Source organism: Chiloscyllium punctatum, chromosome 9, assembly GCF_047496795.1.
Source record: "Chiloscyllium punctatum isolate Juve2018m chromosome 9, sChiPun1.3, whole genome shotgun sequence".
In the NCBI taxonomy this organism is placed as follows: domain Eukaryota; kingdom Metazoa; phylum Chordata; class Chondrichthyes; order Orectolobiformes; family Hemiscylliidae; genus Chiloscyllium; species Chiloscyllium punctatum.
Genome location: NC_092747.1, coordinates 917,471 through 940,229, shown reverse-complemented (window position 1 = coordinate 940,229; position 22,759 = coordinate 917,471). Strand labels below are relative to the sequence as shown.

Here is a 22,759-nt window from a genome sequence, read left to right as displayed (position 1 = left end):
GGGAGTGGGCACTGTCAGAGGGTCAGTGCTGAGGGAGTGGGCACTGTCGGAGGGTCAGTGCTGAGGGAGTGGGCACTGTCAGAGGGTCAGTGCTGAGGGAGTGGGCACTGTCAGAGGGTCAGTGCTGAGGGAGTGCCGCACTGTCGGAGGGTCAGTGCTGAGGGAGTGGGCACTGTCAGAGGGTCAGTGCTGAGGGAGTGCCGCACTGTCGGAGGGTCAGTGCTGAGGGAGTGGGCACTGTCAGAGGGTCAGTGCTGAGGGAGTGCCGCACTGTCGGAGGGTCAGTGCTGAGGGAGTGCCGCACTGTCGGAGGGTCAGTGCTGAGGGAGTGCCGCACTGTCGGAGGGCCAGTGCTGAGGGAGTGGGCACTGTCAGAGGGTCAGTGCTGAGGGAGTGCTGCACTGTCGGAGGGTCAGTGCTGAGGGAGTGGGCACTGTCAGAGGGCCAGTGCTGAGGGAGTGGGCACTGTCAGAGGGTCAGTGCTGAGGGAGTGCTGCACTGTCGGAGGGTCAGTGCTGAGGGAGTGCCGCACTGTCGGAGGGCCAGTGCTGAGGGAGTGGGCACTGTCAGAGGGTCAGTGCTGAGGGAGTGCTGCACTGTCGGAGGGTCAGTGCTGAGGGAGTGGGCTCTGTCGGCGGTTGTTGACCCCCTACATGCTCTGGGATCTTGCTGTGCCGTCGCCTTACCTGGGCCCGCGCTGCTCCCGCTGTTTCCTACCGTTGCCAAGACGCCGCTGTCGCTAGGGCGGCGTGCGCATTCCCGACAACGATGCGAGCGCGCGACCCGGCGCTGGGCCTCAGGAGCGCGCGACCTGGAGAGCAAGCCCCAGCACGCGCCCTGCAACAACATCCTCCCCCTCCCTGACCCCTCTCCCTCAACCCCCTCCCCTTCACCTCCCTTCATCTACTTCACCTCACCCACTCTCTCCATCACCACCCATCCCTACACCCTCTCCCGCCTCCACACCCTCCTTCCCTCTCCCGCCTCCACACCCTCCTTCCCTCATCCTTACACCCTCTCCCGCCTCCACACCCTCCTTCCCTCATCCTTACACCCTCTCCCGCCTCCACACCCTCCTTCCCTCATCCTTACACCCTCCCCCGCCTCCACACCCTCCTTCCCTCATCCTTACACCCTCTCCCGCCTCCACACCCTCCTTCCCTCATCCTTACACCCTCCCCCGCCTCCACACCCTCCTTCCCTCTCCCGCCTCCACACCCTCCTTCCCTCATCCTTACACCCTCTCCCGCCTCCACACCCTCCTTCCCTCATCCTTACACCCTCTCCCGCCTCCACACCCTCCTTCCCTCATCCTTACACCCTCTCCCGCCTCCACACCCTCCTTCCCTCATCCTTACACCCTCCCCCGCCTCCACACCCTCCTTCCCTCATCCTTACACCCTCCGCCGCCTCCACACCCTCCTTCCCTCATCCTTACACCCTCCCCCGCCTCCACACCCTCCTTCCCTCATCCTTACACCCTCCCCCGCCTCCACACCCTCCTTCCCTCATCCTTACACCCTCCCCCGCCTCCACACCCTCCTTCCCTCATCCTTACACCCTCCCCCGCCTCCACACCCTCCTTCCCTCATCCTTACACCCTCCCCCGCCTCCACACCCTCCTTCCCTCATCCTTACACCCTCCCCCGCCTCCACACCCTCCTTCCCTCATCCTTACACCCTCCCCCGCCTCCACACCCTCCTTCCCTCATCCTTACACCCTCTCCCGCCTCCACACCCTCCTTCCCTCATCCTTACACCCTCCCCCGCCTCCACACCCTCCTTCCCTCATCCTTACACCCTCCCCCGCCTCCACACCCTCCTTCCCTCATCCTTACACCCTCCCCCGCCTCCACACCCTCCTTCCCTCTCCCGCCTCCACACCCTCCTTCCCTCATCCTTACACCCTCCCCCGCCTCCACACCCTCCTTCCCTCATCCTTACACCCTCTCCCGCCTCCACACCCTCCTTCCCTCATCCTTACACCCTCCCCGCCTCCACACCCTCCTTCCCTCATCCTTACACCCTCCCCCGCCTCCACACCCTCCTTCCCTCATCCTTACACCCTCCCCCGCCTCCACACCCTCCTTCCCTCATCCTTACACCCTCTCCCGCCTCCACACCCTCCTTCCCTCATCCTTACACCCTCCCCCGCCTCCACACCCTCCTTCCCTCTCCCTCAGACCCACCTCACCCACTCTCTCCATCACCACCCATCCTTACACCCTCCCCCGCCTCCACACCCTCCTTCCCTCATCCTTACACCCTCCCCCGCCTCCACACCCTCCTTCCCTCTCCCGCCTCCACACCCTCCTTCCCTCATCCTTACACCCTCCCCCGCCTCCACACCCTCCTTCCCTCTCCCGCCTCCACACCCTCCTTCCCTCATCCTTACACCCTCTCCCGCCTCCACACCCTCCTTCCCTCATCCTTACACCCTCTCCCGCCTCCACACCCTCCTTCCCTCTCCCTCAGACCCACCTCACCCACTCTCTCCATCACCACCCATCCTTACACCCTCCCCCGCCTCCACACCCTCCTTCCCTCATCCTTACACCCTCCCCCGCCTCCACACCCTCCTTCCCTCTCCCGCCTCCACACCCTCCTTCCCTCATCCTTACACCCTCTCCCGCCTCCACACCCTCCTTCCCTCTCCCGCCTCCACACCCTCCTTCCCTCATCCTTACACCCTCTCCCGCCTCCACACCCTCCTTCCCTCTCCCTCAGACCCACCTCACCCACTCTCTCCATCACCACCCATCCTTACACCCTCTCCCGCCTCCACACCCTCCTTCCCTCCCCCTCAGACCCACCTCACCCACTCTCTCCATCACCACCCATCCTTACACCCTCTCCCGCCTCCACACCCTCCTTCCCTCTCCCGCCTCCACACCCTCCTTCCCTCATCCTTACACCCTCTCCCGCCTCCACACCCTCCTTCCCTCTCCCGCCTCCACACCCTCCTTCCCTCTCCCTCAGACCCACCTCACCCACTCTCTCCATCACCACCCATCCTTACACCCTCTCCCTCCTCCACACCCTCCTTCCCTCTCCCTCAGACCCACCTCACCCACTCTCTCCATCACCACCCATCCTTACACCCTCTCCCGCCTCCACACCCTCCTTCCCTCTCCCTCAGACCCACCTCACCCACTCTCTCCATCACCACCCATCCTTACACCCTCTCCCGGCTCCACACCCTCCTTCCCTCTCCCTCAGACCCACCTCACCCACTCTCTCCATCACCACCCATCCTTACACCCTCTCCCGCCTCCACACCCTCCTTCCCTCTCCCTCAGACCCACCTCACCCACTCTCTCCATCACCACCCATCCTTACACCCTCTCCCTCCTCCACACCCTCCTTCCCTCTCCCTCAGACCCACCTCACCCACTCTCTCCATCACCACCCATCCTTACACCCTCTCCCGCCTCCACACCCTCCTTCCCTCTCCCTCAGACCCACCTCACCCACTCTCTCCATCACCACCCATCCTTACACCCTCTCCCGCCTCCACACCCTCCTTCCCTCTCCCTCAGACCCACCTCACCCACTCTCTCCATCACCACCCATCCTTACACCCTCTCCCGCCTCCACACCCTCCTTCCCTCTCCCGCCTCCACACCCTCCTTCCCTCTCCCTCAGACCCACCTCACCCACTCTCTCCATCACCACCCATCCTTACACCCTCTCCCTCCTCCACACCCTCCTTCCCTCTCCCTCAGACCCACCTCACCCACTCTCTCCATCACCACTCATCTTTACACCCTCTCTTGCCTCCACACCCTCCTTCCCTCTCCCTCAGACCCACCTCACCCACTCTCTCCATCACCACCCATCCTTACACCCTCTCCCGCCTCCACACCCTCCTTCCCTCTCCCTCAGACCCACCTCACCCACTCTCTCCATCACCACCCATCCTTACACCCTCTCCCGCCTCCACACCCTCCTTCCCTCTCCCTCAGACCCACCTCACCTCTCTCCACTTCACCTCTCTCTCCCTGACTTCCTCCCTCCCTCACCATCCCTCTTTACACCGTCTCTCCCCTCCCCTCTCTGACCCCCGCCACACCATCCTTCCCTCACCATGTCCCTCTCTCCCTCACCTACCTCCACCTCCCACCACTCACCCCCTCCCTCACCTCCTCTCTTCCTCCCCCTCCCCTTACCTCCTCCCTCCCTTGTCACCCCTTCTCACACAGTCTCCCCCCACCCCTTCTCACACACTCTCTCCCCCATACCCCTCCCTCACCCTGTCTCTCCCTCTTCTCATCTCCTCACCCTAACCCCCCTTCCTCACACCCCTCCTCACCCCCTCTCTCACCCCCGACCACAACCTCCCTCGACCATTCTCTCCCTCACCACCCTCTCTGTCAACCCACTATCTCCCTTAACCCACTCCCACTTTCACTTCACTGTCTCCCTCAACTCCTCCCTCCAACCCACTCACTCCCTCACCCCCTCCCTCCAACCTTACTCCTTCATCCCCTCCCTTTAGACTACTCCCTGCTTCATCCCCTTCCAAAGTCCACCCATTCCCTCACCTTATTCCCATGATAAAAACCTCTTTCTGTTTCGATGTAAAATGAAAGTGTCAAGTAGGATGTATTTTTAATGGAACACTGATACAAATGCATCTTAAGACTATGTCTGTATTCTTGTAAATTATACTGATATTCGACAGGAGCTGTGGAGTATGAATTGGGAACAATTGTTCTACGGGAAATACACAGCAGAAATGTGGAGGCTGTTTAAGGAGCACTTGTTGCGAGTGTTAGATAACTTTGTCCCACTGAGACAGGCAAGGAATGAGACGGTGAAGGAGCCTTGGATGACAAGAGAAGAAGACCTTCTTGTCAACAGGAAGAAGGAAGCTTACTTAATGTTGAGGAAGGAAGGATCTGGCACAGCTTTAGACGATTACACAGTAGCTGGAAAGAACTCAAAAATGGCCTGAGGAGAGTTGGTGGGGGGGGGCGGGGGGGGAGGACAAAAAAGCCTTGGTGGGAAGATGAGGGAAAACCCAAAGGCGTTCTACACTTACATGAGGAATAAGAGAATGATCAGAGAGAGAGATTAGGGCCGATCAGGGATAGTGGAGGGAACTTGTGCCTGGAGTCTGAAGAGATAGGGGAGGCCCTAAATGAGTTTCCTGCTTCAGTATTCACTAGAGAGAGGGACCTTGTTGATAGTGAGAACACCGTGGATTAGATTGATATTAAGAAAGTGGATGTGCTGTAAATTCTGGGAAGCATCAAGATAAATAGGTGCCTGGGCCAGACCAGATATGTCCAAGGTTATTAAGGGAAACGAGGAATGAGATTGCTGTGCCTCTGGCGACGATTTTTACATCCTCACTCTCCATTGGAGTAGTACTAGCTGATTGGAGGGAGGCAAATGTTGTTCCTCTGTTCAAGAAAGGGAATAGGCCCTGGAAAAGATTCTGAGAGATAGGATTTATGACTATTTGGAAAAAAATAGTTTGATTAAATATAGCATGACTTTGCTAAGGGCAGGTCATGCCTCACAAGCCTTATTGAGTTCTTTCAGGATGTGATGAGACACGTTGACAAAGATCGAGCAGTGTATGTGGATTTCAGTAAGGCATTTGATAACGTTTCCCAAAGTTGGCTAATTCAGAAAGTTAGGAGTTTATGGGAGACAGGGAAATTTGGCTGTCTGGGATACAGAATTGGCTGGCTGAAATATAGAACATCATAGCGCAATACATGCCCTTCAGCCCTCGATGTTGTGCCAACCTGTGAAGCCAATCTGAAGCCCATCTAACCTCCACTATTCCATTCTCGTCCGTAGGCCTATCCAATGACCATTTAAATGCCCTTAAAGTTGGTGAGTCTACAACTATTACAGGCAGTGCGTTCCATGCCCTTACTACTCTCTGAGTAAAGAAATTACCTCTGAAATGTCCTATATCTATCATCCCTCAATTTAAAGCTATGTCTCCTCATGCTAGCTATCTCCATCTGAGGAAAAAGACTCACACTGTCCAACCTATCTAACCCTCTGATTATCTTATATGTCTCAAGTCACCTTCTCTCTAATGAAAACAGCCTCAAGTCCCTCAGACTTTTCTTGTAAGACCTTCCCTCCAAACCAGGCAACATCTGAGTAAGGCTCTGCAATCTCCTCCCATGGCTTCCCTGAATTCTAGGATAAATCCCATCCAGCCCAGAGAATTTATCTATTTTCATACTTTCCACAATTTCTAACATCTCCCCCCTTATGAACCTCAATCCCATTTAGTCTAGTAGCCTGTATCTCAGTATTCTCCTTGACAACAGTGTCTTTTTCCAGTGTGAATACTGACAAAAAAAATCATTTATACTCCCCCTATTTCCTCTGACTCACGCTCTCTAGTATCCTTACGTACAGATGAGGAAGGACACCACTTTGATTAGGACCATATATCCATCCTAGGACAAGCCAAACAGAGACATGCCTGAGAATTCATAGAATCATGGAAATCCAACCAGAACTCTATCAACAAACACATCGATTTGGATCCCATCTACCATTTATTGACAAAAATAACAGGAAATGATACTACTAACACAGGAAATGACATCACCAACCCAAGTAAACCTAAACTGAAACAGAAAGCGGGACATAGCACCAGTGCTTCACTGGAGGTTAACTGATGATGTTACCTAGTATGGTGATAAAATGTCTGAAGACAAACTTTCCAGCTCAGCGAGCTAACCTACATCCAGACTGATAATGCATGTGCAGATATGGGATAAAGCTCACAAAGCTAGTTACTTGGTGACAAGCTGTAGCAAAATTAAGGAAAAGCCCCATATCGTTGCTAAAAGCATCATCATGCCTGCATGTTAAATAATCAAAGGTGTGATGTTCGATGATGCTGCAAAAGATATTGACAAAATTGCAGTTTCTGATAATAGTTAAACAGTGAAAACAGTGAATCTATGAGATGATATATATCAGCTCATAGATGAGGCACTGCAAGAGAAGTTAGCTCCAGTGGGAAGTTTGCTGGGCAGACAGATGCTGCCAACTGCTGACACTGGCAATGCTCAATATATGTTAATTAGAATTCCACTCGGGAATTTCTTTTTCTTTTGTAAGGAGCCACCATGTCACATGATTCGAAGAAATATTTAGGGTAACAGATGCTGATTTGAGGGAAAACAAAGTTACATGAGCAATACGTTGGAGCATTTGCACTGATGGATCAGCCTTCCTGATGGGGAAAGTTAAGGGTTTTTCAGTAAAGTTAAAGAACAAAGTCCTGACATTCCAATCACCCAGGGAGAAAGTGAGGACTGCAGATGCTGGAGATCAGAGTTGAGAGTGTGATACTGGAAAAGCACAGCCTCATTCCTGATGAAGAGCTGATGCTTGAAACATCGATTTTCCTGCTCCTCAGACACTGCTTGAGTGGCTGTGCTTTTCCAGCACCACACACTCGACTCCACTCACCTACCTCATCCTCCACCACGAACCTCTTGTAGCCAAAACAATGCAACTGTTGCAATGTTACAGGAAGTCATGAAAATCATGAATTACATAAATTACATTTGTTCACCATTTTTAGTGCACAGATTGGGGCCGAGCATCAGGGTTTACCGTACACACCGAAGTGCGATGGAGATCCTTACGGAAGGTTCTCTCCTGTTTTCATGAGCTCTGGCAAGAACTGCAAGAGTTTCTATCTGATGATTACTGCTGAGCAAAGCTGGCATATCTCAGAAATGTTCAGCCATCTGAATGAGCTGAATATTAAAATGCAGGGAAGAACAGGACATCCTGACCATCATTGATAATAGAACATGTAACATAGAAACATGCAGCACAGAAGAGGCCCTTTGGCCCACTATGTTATGCCAAAATTTAATCCTAACGTAAAATATAGTAACTTAACCAACACACCCCTCAACTCATGTGCATGTCCAGCAGTCGCTTAAATGTCCCCAGTGACTCTGCTTCCACCACCACAGCTGGTAACGCATTCCATGCATTCACAACTCTCTGCTAAAAGAACATATCTCTGATGTCTCCTTTATACCTTCCTCCTAATATCTTCAAACTATGACTTCTCGTACCAGTCAATCCTGTCCTGGGGAAAAGTCTCTGGCTATTGACTCTACCTATTCCTCTCATTATTTTATACACCTTGATCAGGTCTCCTCTCTTCCTCCTTTTCTCCAGAGAGGAAAATCTGAGTTTATTCAACCTTTCTTCATTATGCAAGCCCTCCAGTCCAGGCAGCATCCTGGTAAACCTTCTTTGCACTCTCTTCAAAGGCTCTGTATCTTTCCTATAGTAGGGTGACCAGAACTGAGCACAATATTCCAAGTGTGGTCTCACCAGGGACTTGTAGAGCTGCAGCAAAACCTTGCGGCTCTTAAACTCGATTCCCCATTAATGAAAGGCAAAACACCATATGCTTTCTTAACAACCCTGGGTGGCAACTTTGAGGGATTTATGTACTTGCACACCGAGATCCCTCTGTTCCTCCACACTGCCAAGAATCCTGTCTTTAATCCTATATTCAGCATTTGAGTTTGACCTTCCAAAATGCATCACTTCGCATTTATTCAGGTTGAACTCCATCTGCCATTTCTCAGTTCAGCTCTGCATCCTGTCTATGTCGCGCTGCAGCCTTCAGTAGCCCTCGATACTATTGACAACACCTCCAAACTTTGTGTCATTGGCAATTTTACTAACCCACCTCTCAACCTCCTCATCCAAGTCATTTATAAAAACCTACAAAGAGCATAGGCCCATGAACAGAGCCCTGAGGGACCCCACTCAACACTGACCTCCAGGTAGAATACTTTCCATCTACAACTACTCTCTGCCTTCTGTCAGCCAGCCAATTCTGAATCCAGATTGCCAAATCTCCCTGTATCCCATACTTTCTGACTTTATGAATGAGCCGACCATGGGGAACCTTATCAAATGCCTTGCTGAAGTCCATATACACCTCATCCACTGCTCCACCATTGTTGACCTGTCCTGACACCTCCTCAAAGAACTCAATAAGATTTGTGAGGCATGACCTGCCCCTCACAAAGCCATGCTGACTGCCTTTAATCATACTATGCTTTGGCAAATAGTCATAAATTCTATGCTTCAGAATTCTTTCCAAAACTTTGCTGACCACAGACATAAGACTGACTGGTCTGTAATTGCCAGGGATTACCCTGCTTGAAAAGAGGAACAACATTCGCCTCCTTCCAATCCTCAAGTACAACTCCTGTGGAGAGTGAGGAGGCAAATATCCTTGCCAGCGGCTTAGCAACCTCCTTTCTTGCTTCCCGGAGCAATCTAGGATAAACCTCAATATTTCAGTTCAAAACTGGGCCCTTGGCAAGAGATAGCGGCAGATGCAGCTGTCAAGGTGCACTGCCTCATATTCAAACACCTTCAGGAATACTGTGTCAGTTCTGGTTGCCCAATTACAGAAAGGATATTATTAAGCTGGAGAAGGTTCAGAAGAGATTTACCAGGATGTTGCCAGGTATGGAAGGTTTGAGTTATAAAGAAAGGCTGGATAAACTGAAACTTTGAGAGGTGACCTCAAAGAAGTTTACAAAATAATGAGGTGTTCAGATAGAGTTAATGATAGTTGCCTTTTCCCCAGGATGGGGGTTTCAAGCCTCGGGGACACATTCTTAAAATGAGAGGTTTAAAAAAAAGACTTGAGGGGCGAACGTTTTACACAGACGGTGGTTCACATGTGAAATGAACTTCCTGAGGAAATGGTGGATGAGGATTCAATTCCAAGATTTAAGAAATATTTGGATAAGTACATGAACAGGAACTGTTTGGAGGGAAACGAGCCAGGAGCAAGCAGGGGAACTAGCTTAGTTTGGGATTATGTTTGGCACAGACTGGTTGGACCAAAGGGTCTGTTCCATGCTGTGTGACTCCATCTCAAAACTCTGCAGGAGAAGTTTGAATTTTACTTCCCCTTCCCAGTGTGGAAGGCTTTGACTGGATATGCAATCCATTCAGTTTCACTGTGTTCTGATTCATCATAAAAGCTGATGTTAAAATGTTGCTTCAGCAGAATGTGGGAGGTAAGAGTCACCACTAGTGTCCCTGCTAACTGCATCTGCATCAATTGCACCCAACTCCAGCTACTCGAAAACCGCTTTAGGGACTGGAGCTGGATGAACTTCGGATCATTTGGGATGCGGAGGGGACCTCGCATACAATAGTGGTGTCACGTTAGCCAACTTCCAGTCTTCCAGTACGTGACCTGTAACTATCGATGATACAAATATCTCAGCAAGGGGTCCAGCAATCATTACCCTAGCTTCCCACAGAGTTCTAGGGTACACTTGATCAGGTCCTGGTGACTTATCCACCTTCATGTGTTTCAAGACATCCAACACTTCCTCCTCTGTAATATGGATATTTTTCAAGATGTCACAATCTATTTCCCCACATTCTATATCTTCCATGTCCTTCTCCACAGTAAACACTAATGCAAAATAGTTGTTTAGTATCTCATCTCCTGCTGCTCCACACAAAGACAACCTTGCCAATACATAACCACCTATTATTCTTACAGATAACTGAAATCTCCTTATAAATTTGTTTCTCAATTTCCCTCTGACTATTGGGGGGTCTATAATACAATCCCAATAAGGTGACCACCCCTTTCTTATTTCTCAGTTTCACCCAAACAACTTCCCTGGATGTATTTCCAGGAATGTCCTCCCTCAGTACAGGTGTAACGCTATCCTTTATCAAAAACGCCATTCCCCCTCCTCACTTGCCTCCCTTTCCATCCTTCCTGTAGCATTTGATTCCTGGAACATTAAGCTGCTAGTCGAATTGCTATGGTATCCCAATCCCATGTTCCTAACCATGCCCTGAGTTCATCTGCCTTCCCTGTTAGGCCTCTTGCATTGAAGTAAATGCAATTTAATTTATCAATCCTATCTTGTTCTCTGCTTTGTCCATGCCTGCCCTGACTATTTGACTCTCTCCCTTTCCCAACTGTACCAGTCTCAGATTGATCTCTTTCCTCACTATCTCCCTGGGTGCCCCCACCCACTAGTTTAAATCCTCCCGAGCAGCTCTAGCAAATCTTCCTGCCAGTATATTCTTCCCTTTCCAATTGATGTGCAATCCATCCTTCTTGTATAGGTCACTTCTACCCCAGAAGAGATTCCAATGATCCAAATATGGGAATCCTTCTCTCATACACCAGCTCCTCAGCCACGCATTCACCTGCTCTATCCTCCTATTCCTAGCACTAGGTTTAATTATAAAAATGGAAAACGCTGGAGAAACTCAGCAGGTCTGGCAGCATCTGTAGAGAGGGAAACAAGAGTTAACATTTCAAGTTTGATATTACTCTTCAGAAATGAATGGAGTTGGAAATGATGTTTCTTAGGCTCTTGGTAACAAGGAAGGATGAGCATATGGAACAGATTGAGAGCATACCCATAGCAAAAGACAAAGGGAGGGTTATTGTTGGCAAAAGGGGGATAGAGATATAAAATAGGTTTAAATCATAGGTGTGAGAAGGAGAAAATAGGTCTGCTGAAAGTCAAGTCAGCAAGACACAAACAAAAAAAAATACAGAAACAGCTGGGAAAACTCAGCAGGTCTGGCATATTCTGTGGAGAGAAAGCAAAATTAACATTTTGGATCTAGTGACTCCAGGTCAGAATGCTGCGAAGAGTCACTGGACACAAAGCGTTAGCTCTGCTTTCTCTCCACAGATCTGTCCAGACCTGCTGGGTTTCTCCAGCAAATTCTGATTTTGTTTCTGATTTCCAGCATCCGCAGTTCTTTGCATTTTATTTAGGTTTAAACAAAACATGGTTGAGTGATGGAAGAGTTTGACAAGTCAAAACAGACGGTAGAGGTTAAGAAGTCATTGAGCTCAATGTTGAGTCCTAGACTTCCTAGGGCTAAAGGCAACAAAGAAAATAGAAAAAGGCAGGAACAGATACAGAGGTGGATGGTCAGCCAGGATCATATTGATTTGGCTTTTTTTGATTTGATTTATTATTGTCACGTGTATTGTTCTCCTTGCTAACCAGACAAATCATACCTTACATAAGTACATCAGAGTAAAAGAACAGAATGCAGAATATACTGTTACAGCTACAGAGAAGATGCAGAGAAAGATCAACTCTAATATATGATCAGTCCATTCAGAAGTCTGATAACAGCAGGAAGGATTCCTGAATGATAAGAGGTAAGAGTCACCACTAGTGTCCCTGCTAACTGCATCTGCATCAATTGCACCCAACTCCTATTGATATTCCTATGTTTGCCATGACTCTTTAGTGAGGACTCAGACTGGATTGAGCATGCAAGAGAAGATCTAAGAGATGGGAGGAATTCGAGAGATGTGACAGACATTGCTGCTTTAGATCAACTGACCTCAATATCTCCACTCATGACCCCACTTGGAGTCCTAAGCTTCACTCTGAGAAACCCTGCTCCAGAGGGACTATAACAACAATAACATGGAGAGGAAAAACAGCTGCAAAAACAGAATGTGAGGAAGCCACAGCTCAGTGAAAATGCTGCACCCATAAACACACTGGGAACACAGGAATGTTCAAACAATGTATGCTGTTAGTGAGAGACAGAGAAACTGGTGTGGTGTCTCTGTATGGGTTATTCCCAAAGTGATGCACTCACTGTCTCCAATCTTACCTCTTAGGTGTAGGCAGCTCATCACTCACACAGTCAAGGACCGCACCCTTAGTGGAGACGGTATAATTCATGTGTGGGGGCCTGGAGCAGACAACAGATTCCTAAACTAATAGTTCAGATAATAAAACAGCATTTGAATCATTACCCACAATTACTTAAATGACTTCCCTGAAATGAATTAAGTGCTTTCATTTGACAAGGGCCACACTTGTAACTTAAATGTGCATTAATTCACTGAGGAGCAAAGAAACATTCTCAATGAAACTAACTTTAATGAGTTCCATGCTGTAGCTCTGTGAGCTCCTTTTTGGTGTAAGGCATGCAGTAGCTGCATTTGCTTTTTCACAACCAGCATGAACCACTCTGGCTATTCTGGTCAATATGACTTCTGGTTTCCAGTTTTATCACTGTCGAGAAGCCGTGGTCAGTCCCAATTCTTGCCCCTTCCACGTCACATTTGCCCATTGCAAATCTGTGGCTCCAGCCTCTGCCAACACAAATCCAACCACCTGTTCAAAATGCCAGGCAAGTGTGTAGGTATTGTGCTGGGTCTCTCGATTTTCTGTTACACGCCAGCTCCCATTGGCGCTGTTTGATTCACTGGAAGTTGGAGCGAATCACTCAATCTGGGCACATTAGAGTAAGTGAAAGAATTACGTCGGTGACATTGGGACCAAGAAACTAACTCTGATCAGGAGAGCCAGTGTTGGTCTGATTCAGGGGGTCAGGGATAATGGAATTCTCCAAGTCCACTGGTACGATTTCAGCAATGCTGCTTTGGCTCTCTGATGCAGGTAGATTCACATTTGATTTCTGCACAACCTCAGCAGCTTTTGCCTCATAGTCAGAGATTCTTCTTTGAACAATGGTTGGCATGAGCTGGACGTAGGCACTCATTAACCGATGGTTGGTGTGGATCAATTTACCAGCACAATTGTTGATGCAATTCTCCTAGAAAGAGAGGAAACAGATATTAAAGCTCATTCCATTCCATTGCATACCATCAACAAACTGTGTAATATTGCATAGACACCTAACAGCCCGCACTGTCAACGGAGTCAGTGCTGAGGGAGTGCTGCACTGTCGGAGGGTCAGTGCTGAGGGAGTGCTGCACTGTCAGAGGGTCAGTGCTGAGGGAGTGCTGCACTGTTGACGGGATCAGCGCTGAGAGAGCACCGCACTATTGGAGGGTCAGTGCTGAGGGTGTACCGTGCTATCAGAGGGTAAGTGCTGAGGGAGCGCCACACTGTAAGAGGGTCAGCACTGAGAGAGTGCCGCATTGTCAAAGAGTAACTAGTAATTTGCCAGTACCTCTGCAATTTCCACTCTCCCTTCCCCTATGACATTTGGGTATCTTTGGCTGTGCCCAGGATTTATTTACCCTTATTTGCCCCTTGAAAAAGTGGGGGTGAGCTGCTTTCTCGAACGGCTGCAATCCATGTGAAGTAGGTAGATCCACAATGCCCTTAGGGAGGGAATTCCAGGATTTTAACCCAGTGACACTAAAGGAACGGTGATATATTTCTAAGTCAGAATAGTGAGTGGCTTGGAGGGAAACTTGAAGGTGGTAGTGTTCCCATGTATTTGTACCCTTGTCTTTCTAGACGGAAATGGTCATGGTTTTAAAAGGTGCTGACTAAGCAGGTTTGGCAAATTTCTGCCGTGCATCTGATCTGGTGATTTCTCACTACCAACAGTGTCTTGAATACCATCTCCTTATTAATCTTAAACCCTTCTAGTGACTGAGATTCTGCCTCTGTCACCACATCCTGGGCAACACTGCTCCTTAGGTAAACACAGCTGCAAAGTATTCATCTATCACGGAGCTATGCCTCTTATTTCCAGGTGTAATAGCCCTTTTTGATCTCTGGTTAATCAAAGGATGATAGATTATTGGGGGTTGAATAACGATCTGAGCTATGATAGAGTGTCCAAATGACCCCTTGCTCCTGTAATGATGTTCACAGAATCAAAGAGGTCTGCAGCACAGAAAAGGCTCTTCAGCCCATCAAGTCTGCGCCAGTCAAAAACAATCACTTAATTATTCTAATCTAGCACTTAACCCCGAGTCTTGTTTGCCTTGGCGTCACAAGTGCACATCTGAATACTTCAGAGTCAAAGAGTCAGAGAGAGAGACAGCATGGAAACAGACCCTTCGGTCCAACTCGTTCATGCCGTCCAGATATCAATAGACAATAGTCCCAGCCGGTCATGCTGGGACTTACCTCAGTTAATGTGATATTCCTGTAGTTGAGGTTGGTCACACACTTGTTGAAGCAGGTTTCTGTCATTTTGTTATAGACTAACAGGAAGTCCCGCAGCTGAAACAGAGAGAAAACAGGAGATTAAGATCGGAGCTGAGCAGAAACAAACTGGCGGGGGGCTTGGTGGGTGGCAGGGGGGCTTGGCGGGGGGCGGGGGGCGGGGGGCGGGGGGCGGGGGGCAGGGGGGCTTGGCGGGGGGCGGGGGGGCAGGGGGGGGGAGGGGGACACGGGGGGGGGGAGGGGGACACGGGGGGGGGGGGGAGGGGGACACGGGGGGGGGGGGGGAGGGGGACACGGGGGGGGGGAGGGGGACACGGGGGGGGGGGGAGTGGGACACGGGGGGGGGGAGTGGGACACGGGGGGGGGGGAGTGGGACACGGGGGGGGGGGAGTGGGACACGGGGGGGGGGAGAGTGGGACACGGGGGGGGGGAGTGGGACACGGGGGGGGGGAGTGGGACACGGGGGGGGAGGGGGACACGGGGGGGAGGGGGACACGGGGGGGGGGGGGAGGGGGACACGGGGGGGGGGGAGGGGGACACGGGGGGGGGAGGGGGACACGGGGGGGGGAGGGGGACACGGGGGGGGGAGGGGGACACGGGGGGGGGGGGAGTGGGACACGGGGGGGGGGAGTGGGACACGGGGGGGGGAGTGGGACACGGGGGGGGGGAGGGGGACACGGGGGGGGAGGGGGACACGGGGGGGGGGGGGGGGAGGGGGACACGGGGGGGGGGGGGGGAGGGGGACACGGGGGGGGGGGAGAGGGGGACACGGGGGGGGGGAGAGGGGGACACGGGGGGGGGGGAGGGGGACACGGGGGGGGGGGAGGGGGACACGGGGGGGGGGAGGGGGACACGGGGGGGGGGGAGGGGGACACGGGGGGGGGGAGGGGGACACGGGGGGGGGAGGGGGACACGGGGGGGGGGAGGGGGACACGGGGGGGAGGGGGACACGGGGGGGGGAGGGGGACACGGGGGGGAGGGGGACACGGGGGGGGGGAGGGGGACACGGGGGGGGGAGGGGGACACGGGGGGGGGGAGGGGGACACGGGGGGGGGAGGGGGACACGGGGGGGGGGGAGGGGGACACGGGGGGGGGGGAGGGGGACACGGGGGGGGGGAGGGGGACACGGGGGGGGGGGAGGGGGACACGGGGGGGGGGAGGGGGACACGGGGGGGGGGGAGGGGGGACACGGGGGGGGGGAGGGGGACACGGGGGGGGGGGAGGGGGACACGGGGGGGGGGAGGGGGACACGGGGGGGGGGGAGGGGGACACGGGGGGGGGGGGAGGGGGACACGGGGGGGGTGGGGTGGGGGAGGGGGACACGGGGGGGGGTGGGGTGGGGGACACGGGGGGGGGGGGTGGGGTGGGGGACACGGGGGTGGGGTGGGGTGGGGGAGGGGGACACGGGGGGGGGGTGGGGTGGGGGAGGGGGACACGGGGGGGGGTGGGTGGGGTGGGGGAGGGGGACACGGGGGGGGGTGGGGTGGGGGAGGGGGACACGGGGGGGGGGACACGGGGGGGGGAGGGGGACACAGGGGGGGGAGGGGGACACAGGGGGGGGAGGGGGACACGGGGGGGAGTGGGACACGGGGGGGGGGGAGTGGGACACGGGGGGGGGGGAGTGGGACACGGGGGGGGGGAGTGGGACACGGGGGGGGAGGGGGACACGGGGGGGGGGGGGGGGAGGGGGACACGGGGGGGGGGGGGGGGAGGGGGACACGGGTGGGGGGGAGGGGGACACGGGGGGGGGGGGAGGGGGACACGGGGGGGGAGGGGGACACGGGGGGGGGGAGACACGGGGGGGGGGGAGACACGGGGGGGGAGACACGGGGGGGGAGACAGAGACACGGGGGGGGAGGGAGACACGGGGGGGGGAGGGAGACACGGGGGGGGGGAGGGAGACACGGGGGGGGAGGGAGACACGGGGGGGGAGGGAGACACGGGGGGGGAGGGAGACACGGGGGGGAGGGGGACACGGGGGGGGAGGGGGACACGGGGGGGGAGGGGTGGGGTGGGGGAGGGGGACATGGGGGGGGTGGGGTGGGGGAGGGGGACACGGGGGGGGAGGGGGATGGGGACACGGGGGGGGAGGGGGAGGGGGACACGGGGGGGGGAGGGGGACACGGGGGGGGGGTGGGGGACACGGGGGGGGGAGGGGGACACGGGGGGGGGTGGGGGACACGGGGGGGGGAGGGGGACACGGGGGGGGGTGGGGGACACGGGGGCGGGAGGGGGACACGGGGGGGGGGTGGGGTGGGGGAGGGGGACACGGGGGGGGAGGGGGACAAGGGGGTGGGGGAGGGGGACACGGGGGGGTGGGGTGGGGGAGGGGGACACGGGGGGGGGTGGGGTGGGGGAGGGGGACACGGGGGGGGGGGTGGGGGACACGGGGGGGGGGTGGGGTGGGGGAGGGGGACACGGGGGGGGGTGGGGTGGGGGAGGGGGACACGTGGGGTGGGGGAGGGGGACACGGGGGGGGGGGGGTGGGGGACACGGGGGGGGGGGTGGGGGAGGGGGAGCCCTCACGTTGCGGATCTCTGGTTCCATTCTGTCTCTGTGACCTTTCCCGGCTGGCTTCCGGTGACCCGCCCAATTGTGTCGTCACTTCCTAGCGCCGGCCTCCTCCTTCCCCACCCCCCGACCTCCCAACTTTCCGGCCCCCAGAGAGGGATCCCCTCCCCCCCCCCATCACCATCACGGAGCGACCACCCGCCTCGGTAAGTGATTGGGGACGGGGAGGGCAGGACGAGGTGAACCTTCTCCTCAAACCCTCCCCCCCCCGGGTTGGTGTGGGGTCTGGGGGTCTGGGTGTCTGGGTCTGGGTCTGGGTCTGGGTCTGGGTCTGGGTCTGGGTCTGGGGGGGGTGGGGGGTGGGGGGTGCCCATCAGACCCAGGAGGGGGTGGCAGTGTTGTCAATCTCTGGTGAGTGTCACTCACCACATTGTCTTACCCACTGCCAGTGCAGCCATCCTCCTTGAGACTGCTCCCACGGTGGTGAACCTGCCCTCTGTTTATGTCTCTACCTCTTTCTGCTGTGGTTTGTATTGATGATGTTTCTGACTGTAGCTTGTATTTGGAGACTAATTCTGCCCCTGACCTTGTCAACATCACTGAATGCTTCACCTGCATACATGAACTAAAACTGCATACACCTCCAACAGCAGAGTCCAACACAACAAGCTGCCTATTGCTTGGATCAGGCTGTGTAACAGATAGCTCCCTCTGTGACATACAGATTTCCTACAGCCTGCTTTGTGTGCTGCCTCTGCCTCCTCCCTCCTTATCTCTGTCACTTCCTCAGGACCCTGGACACATAGCTGGTCCCTCCTCCTTTCACCCCATTTGTGGGTATTCCTTTAGCCCCATTTAACCCCACTCCTCTGGTAACAGTTGTGTATGTGTCTGGATAACAGGAATGCAGTTTGTTAACATCAGAAGTCCTCATTGTTTATTCACGGTAAGGACCACTAACTGTTACTGTTCAGAGCCACTATTTATTCAGACTAGTACTGGGAAAATAGAAAGTACTGCATGAAACTTGGTAACTAGAAACAGGAGCAGACCCTTTGAACTTGCTCCACCATTCAATATGATTATGGCTGAACCTGTCTACCCTAGAAGGCAGTGGAGGCCAAGTCTCTGGATACTTTCAAGAGATGGATAGAGCTCTTAAAAACAGTGGAATCAAGGGTTATGGAGCTAAGGCAGGGAAAGGATATTGATTGTGGATGATTAGCCATGATCATAATGAATGGTGGTGCTGGCTCATAGGGCAGAATGGCCTACTCCTGCACTTATTGTCTATCTCAAAACCAATTTCCTGCTTTCTCTCCATACACCCTAATGCCTTTAATATTTAAAAAATTATCAACTTTTTAAAAATATATATTCAGTGACCCAGCCTCACCAGTCACAGAATTCCAGAGGATCACTGTTATGAGTGAAAAATTGTTTTTGGTCTCTATCCTATCATGGGTTTAGAACATAGAACATAGACTAATACAGTGCAGAACAGGCCCTTCGGCCTTTGATGTTGTGCCGACCTGTGAACTAATCTAAGCTCATCCCCAACACTATCCTATCATCATCCATGTGCTTAGCCAAGGATTGTTTAAATGCCCCTAATGTGGCTGAGTTAACTACATTGGCAGGCAGGGCTTTGTTCCAGACGCCCCACTCAGCGGAAATATCCTCCCCACACCTAGATCCCCCATATCTTTCTAATCTCAAGTGAATATAGTCCCGCTCGAACCAAGCTCCCCTTACTAAACATTTCATTCTGTCGTGGGTTTTACACCTGCTTAATCTGCAATCATGTACATTCTACCTCAGGGCTCACAGCAGATGGGGACAATGGGTGTATCCATCTTCAAAATCTGCAAATCTGAAAATCGATGTTTCAGAAACATCGAGTCTCCCGCTCCTCGGATACTGCCTGACTGGCTGTGCTTTTCCAGCACCACAGGTTTTGATTCCAGCAAACAAAATCCTAACTAATTTAACCTTTTGTCCTACAACCATCCCATTGCTGCACTCCCTCTATAACAGGAATATCCTTCTTCAGATAAGGAGACCAAAACTGCACACAATATTCCAGGTGTGGTCTCACCAATGTACTGTATAATTGCAGCAAGACATTCGTGCTCCTGTACTCAAATCCTCTCGCTATGAAGGCCAATATACCATTTGCCTTCTTCACCACCTGCTGCACCTGCATGCGTACCTTCAGTGTATGATGACACCCAAGTCTCGTTCTGCGTTCTCAATTTACATCCATTCAAATAATAATCTGCCTTCCTGTTTTTGCTCCCAAAGTGGATAACCTCACATTACCAAATTATACAGCATCTACCATGTACTTGTCCACTCACTCAACTTGTCCAAATCACACTGCTGCATCTCTGCACTCACCCACCCAGCTGTGTCACGTACACTAATATCTGATTGTCACTCTGCTGCTCAGAAAAAGACGCATTTATTCCTACTCTTTGTTTCCTGTCTGCCATCATCGGTGGGGAGAAAAACAGAGTTAATGCTTCGAGTCCAGTATGATGATTCTTCAGAACTGAAAGGGGCTGGGAAAGTTTTTCTCGTCAACCTGTTTAGAGATGTTATTACACACCTCTGGAGCAGGTGAGAATTGAACCCGGACCTTCTGGTCTGGGGAAAGGATTTTACCAATGCATCACAAGAGAGCCCCTAAGATGTTGGTTTAAATGGGATGGTTGTACCCCAACAGACTGATGTCCTCATGGACAGATTCATTTATGTAGTGTACACAAACAGACAAAAGGAAGAAAGTGGGAGTGTTGGACATTGGGTAGCAATGATGTTCAGAGAAGATATTGTGGTATTAGAGAGAGGCAAGGTCCTGCTACAGGAGTTAATTTATATACCTTCAAATGAACAGAGAGAGAGAGAGTGAAACAAATCTGCAGGGAAATTACATGGGATAGAGTGGTATTCCTTTCGGACTTGAATTACACAAATATAATTTGGAATAATATTAGAGTAAATGAGTATGAGGGGGATGAATTTCTGAAATGTGTTCAGGAGAACTTCGCTGATCAACCTGTTCTTAATCTAGTGAAAAACAAGGCTGAATCTAGGTGCTGGGGAATCTGTGGGGAAGCCATTGATTAAGAGTGCTCATTGTGTCATTAAATTCAGATTAGTAATGGAAAGAGTAAGAGGGGATCAAGCCAGTGTAAAGACTATTGATGATCTTATGATCTTTGCAAGACAAATAAAATAAGGGTGCAACTCTAAAGGTGGCCTCGGAGCAGAGGGACATTGATCTGCTTCAATGATCTGTAAGTACACAAATCATTGAAAGTGGCAGGCCAGGTGGAGAAAGCACCTGTACGTGCATAATTAAAGTATACAGTATTCTCTGCTTTATTAATTTGGGTATAACGTACACGAGCAAGGTAGTGATATTGAACTTGGGCAAGACCTTTGTTAGACCTCAGCTGGAGTATTGTGTACAGTTGTGGGCCCCACGTTATGGCAAAGGTGTGAACCCATTTGTGAGAGTGCAGAAGTGATTTATAAGAATGGTTCCAAGAATAAGAAACTTCAATGATGAGGAGAGATTGAAGAAATTGGGATTGTTCTTTTTGGAGTGAAGATGACTAAGAGGAGATGCGACAAAAGTTTTCAAAACCATGAGGGAGCTGGACAGAGCAGATAGAGAGAAGTAGTTCCCATTCATAAAATAATCCAGAAGCAGAAGGCGCAGTTATAAAGTGATTTGCAAAAGAAGTAAATGTGAGGTGAGAAAAATCTTATTCACACAGTAAGTGGGTGGGATCTGGAATGCACTACCTGGAAATGTGAGGGCTTTTGCCCGAAACGTCAATTTTTCCTGCTTCTCTGATGCTGTCTGACCTGCTGTGCTTTTCCAGCTCCACTCTAATCTAGACTCTGATTTCCAGCATCTGCAGTCCTTACTTTTGATGAGACAGGTTCAAATGAGGCGTTCAAGAGTACACTACATGATTATAGGTTAGAAGTAGTGTGCAAGGTTGTGGGGAAAAAGCAGCAGATTGCCACTAGGCAATGATTTCTTTTGAAGAACTGGTACTGGCATGTACAGCTTTACTCCATTTTTCTCTGGCAAAGGGCTTCCACATCTTACTGTCTGATTAGGGAATTATTCCCTCCAATCATTCAAAACCTGTATATTGATTGATAGATAACACCCAAGAATCCTGAGGAGGTGTTAACAATTGCTGAGTCAATGGCAGATCTGCACTTTAGAAATCTACAGGACAGATGCAGTCACTAATGCAGTGCATTTTGTGTTGCTGTTTCTTTCGTTAAGGTTTCACTGTTTCCTGCTGCCTATGTCGAATTCTCATTTACCCACTCTGTTCACTGACCCATGTTGATTTCCAATTCAGAAGCACCTGAATTTCAAAGTTCTCGCTATAGTGTCAGAGTATGGAAAGAAGCTCTTTGGACCATCACATAGATCATCAAGGGCACTTGTATTAATTCGAGATGTGGGCGTCACTGGTTAGGTCAACATTTGTTGCTCATCCCTAATTGCCCAGAGGGCAGTTAAAACTCAACCACATTGCTGTGGGTCTGGAGTCACATGTAAACCAAGTAATGGCAGATTTTCTTTCTCAAAGAACATTGGTCAACCTGATGAGATTTTACCAGCAATGGGCAACACTTATATGGTTTTCATTAGACCAGCTTTTTATTGAATTCAACTTTCACCATCTGCTATGGTGGGATTTGAACTTACCACCTCAGAGTATTAGTCTGGGGTTCTGTGCTAGTCACCCAGTGACATTACCCCAGCACCACCTAGCAACTCTCAACCCAGTTTCCAGCACTTGACCTAAAACCTGGTATGCTCTGGATCTTCAAGTGATCATCTAAATATTTCCTAAATGGTTTTTCCACCTCTACCACCCTTTTAGACAGTGAGTTCCGGATACCCACCATCCTCTGATTGAAACAATTCACACATAAGTATCACATATGCCTCCTGCACTTCATCTGCATAACTAATGCAGCATAATGTGAGTAAATATGTGGTTATCCACTTTGGGAGCAAAAAACAGGAAGGCAGATTATGAACTGAATGGTTATACATTGGAAAGTGGGAGGTGCAATGAGACCTAGGTGTCCTTGTACACCAATCACTGAAAGTGTGCAGCAGGCAGCGTGAAGGTGAATGCTATGTTGGCCTTCATAACAAGAGAATTCAAGCGCAGGCGCCGGGATGTCTTGCTGCAATTGTGCAGGGCCTTGGTGAGACCACACCTGGAATATTGTGTGCAGTTTTGGTCTCCTTATCTGTA

The 22,759-nt window shown here is 51.9% G+C and overlaps 2 protein-coding genes across 4 annotated transcripts in view; one reads left to right on the top strand and one right to left on the bottom strand.

Annotated features, from left to right (window-relative positions):
• Window positions 1–12,927: 12,927 nt before the first annotated feature.
• timm10b (translocase of inner mitochondrial membrane 10 homolog B (yeast)) lies at window positions 12,928–18,093 on the bottom strand. 2 transcript variants are annotated; one of them, XM_072576664.1, is made up of 3 exons: window positions 17,890–18,093; window positions 14,901–14,996; window positions 12,928–13,626 (listed from the first exon to the last, which is right to left on the bottom strand). In XM_072576664.1, exons 2-3 carry the CDS (start codon window positions 14,964–14,966, stop codon window positions 13,357–13,359), a joined length of 336 nt encoding a protein of 111 aa, XP_072432765.1. In that variant the 5' UTR covers window positions 14,967–14,996; window positions 17,890–18,093; the 3' UTR covers window positions 12,928–13,356. The 2 variants fall into 2 exon arrangements, with proteins under 2 accessions (XP_072432765.1, XP_072432764.1); XM_072576663.1 differs by lacking the exon at window positions 17,890–18,093 and adding an exon at window positions 17,466–17,565.
• The window catches only part of LOC140481058 (arfaptin-2-like), a 43,986-nt gene continuing 38,801 nt past the window's right edge, over window positions 17,575–22,759 (top strand). The window contains exon 1 of one of the 2 annotated variants that reach the window (XM_072576661.1): window positions 17,575–17,656. The gene's annotated coding sequence lies outside the window, so the exon portion shown is untranslated. The remainder of the gene's footprint in view (window positions 17,657–22,759) is intronic. The other variant, XM_072576655.1, reaches the window with a different exon arrangement.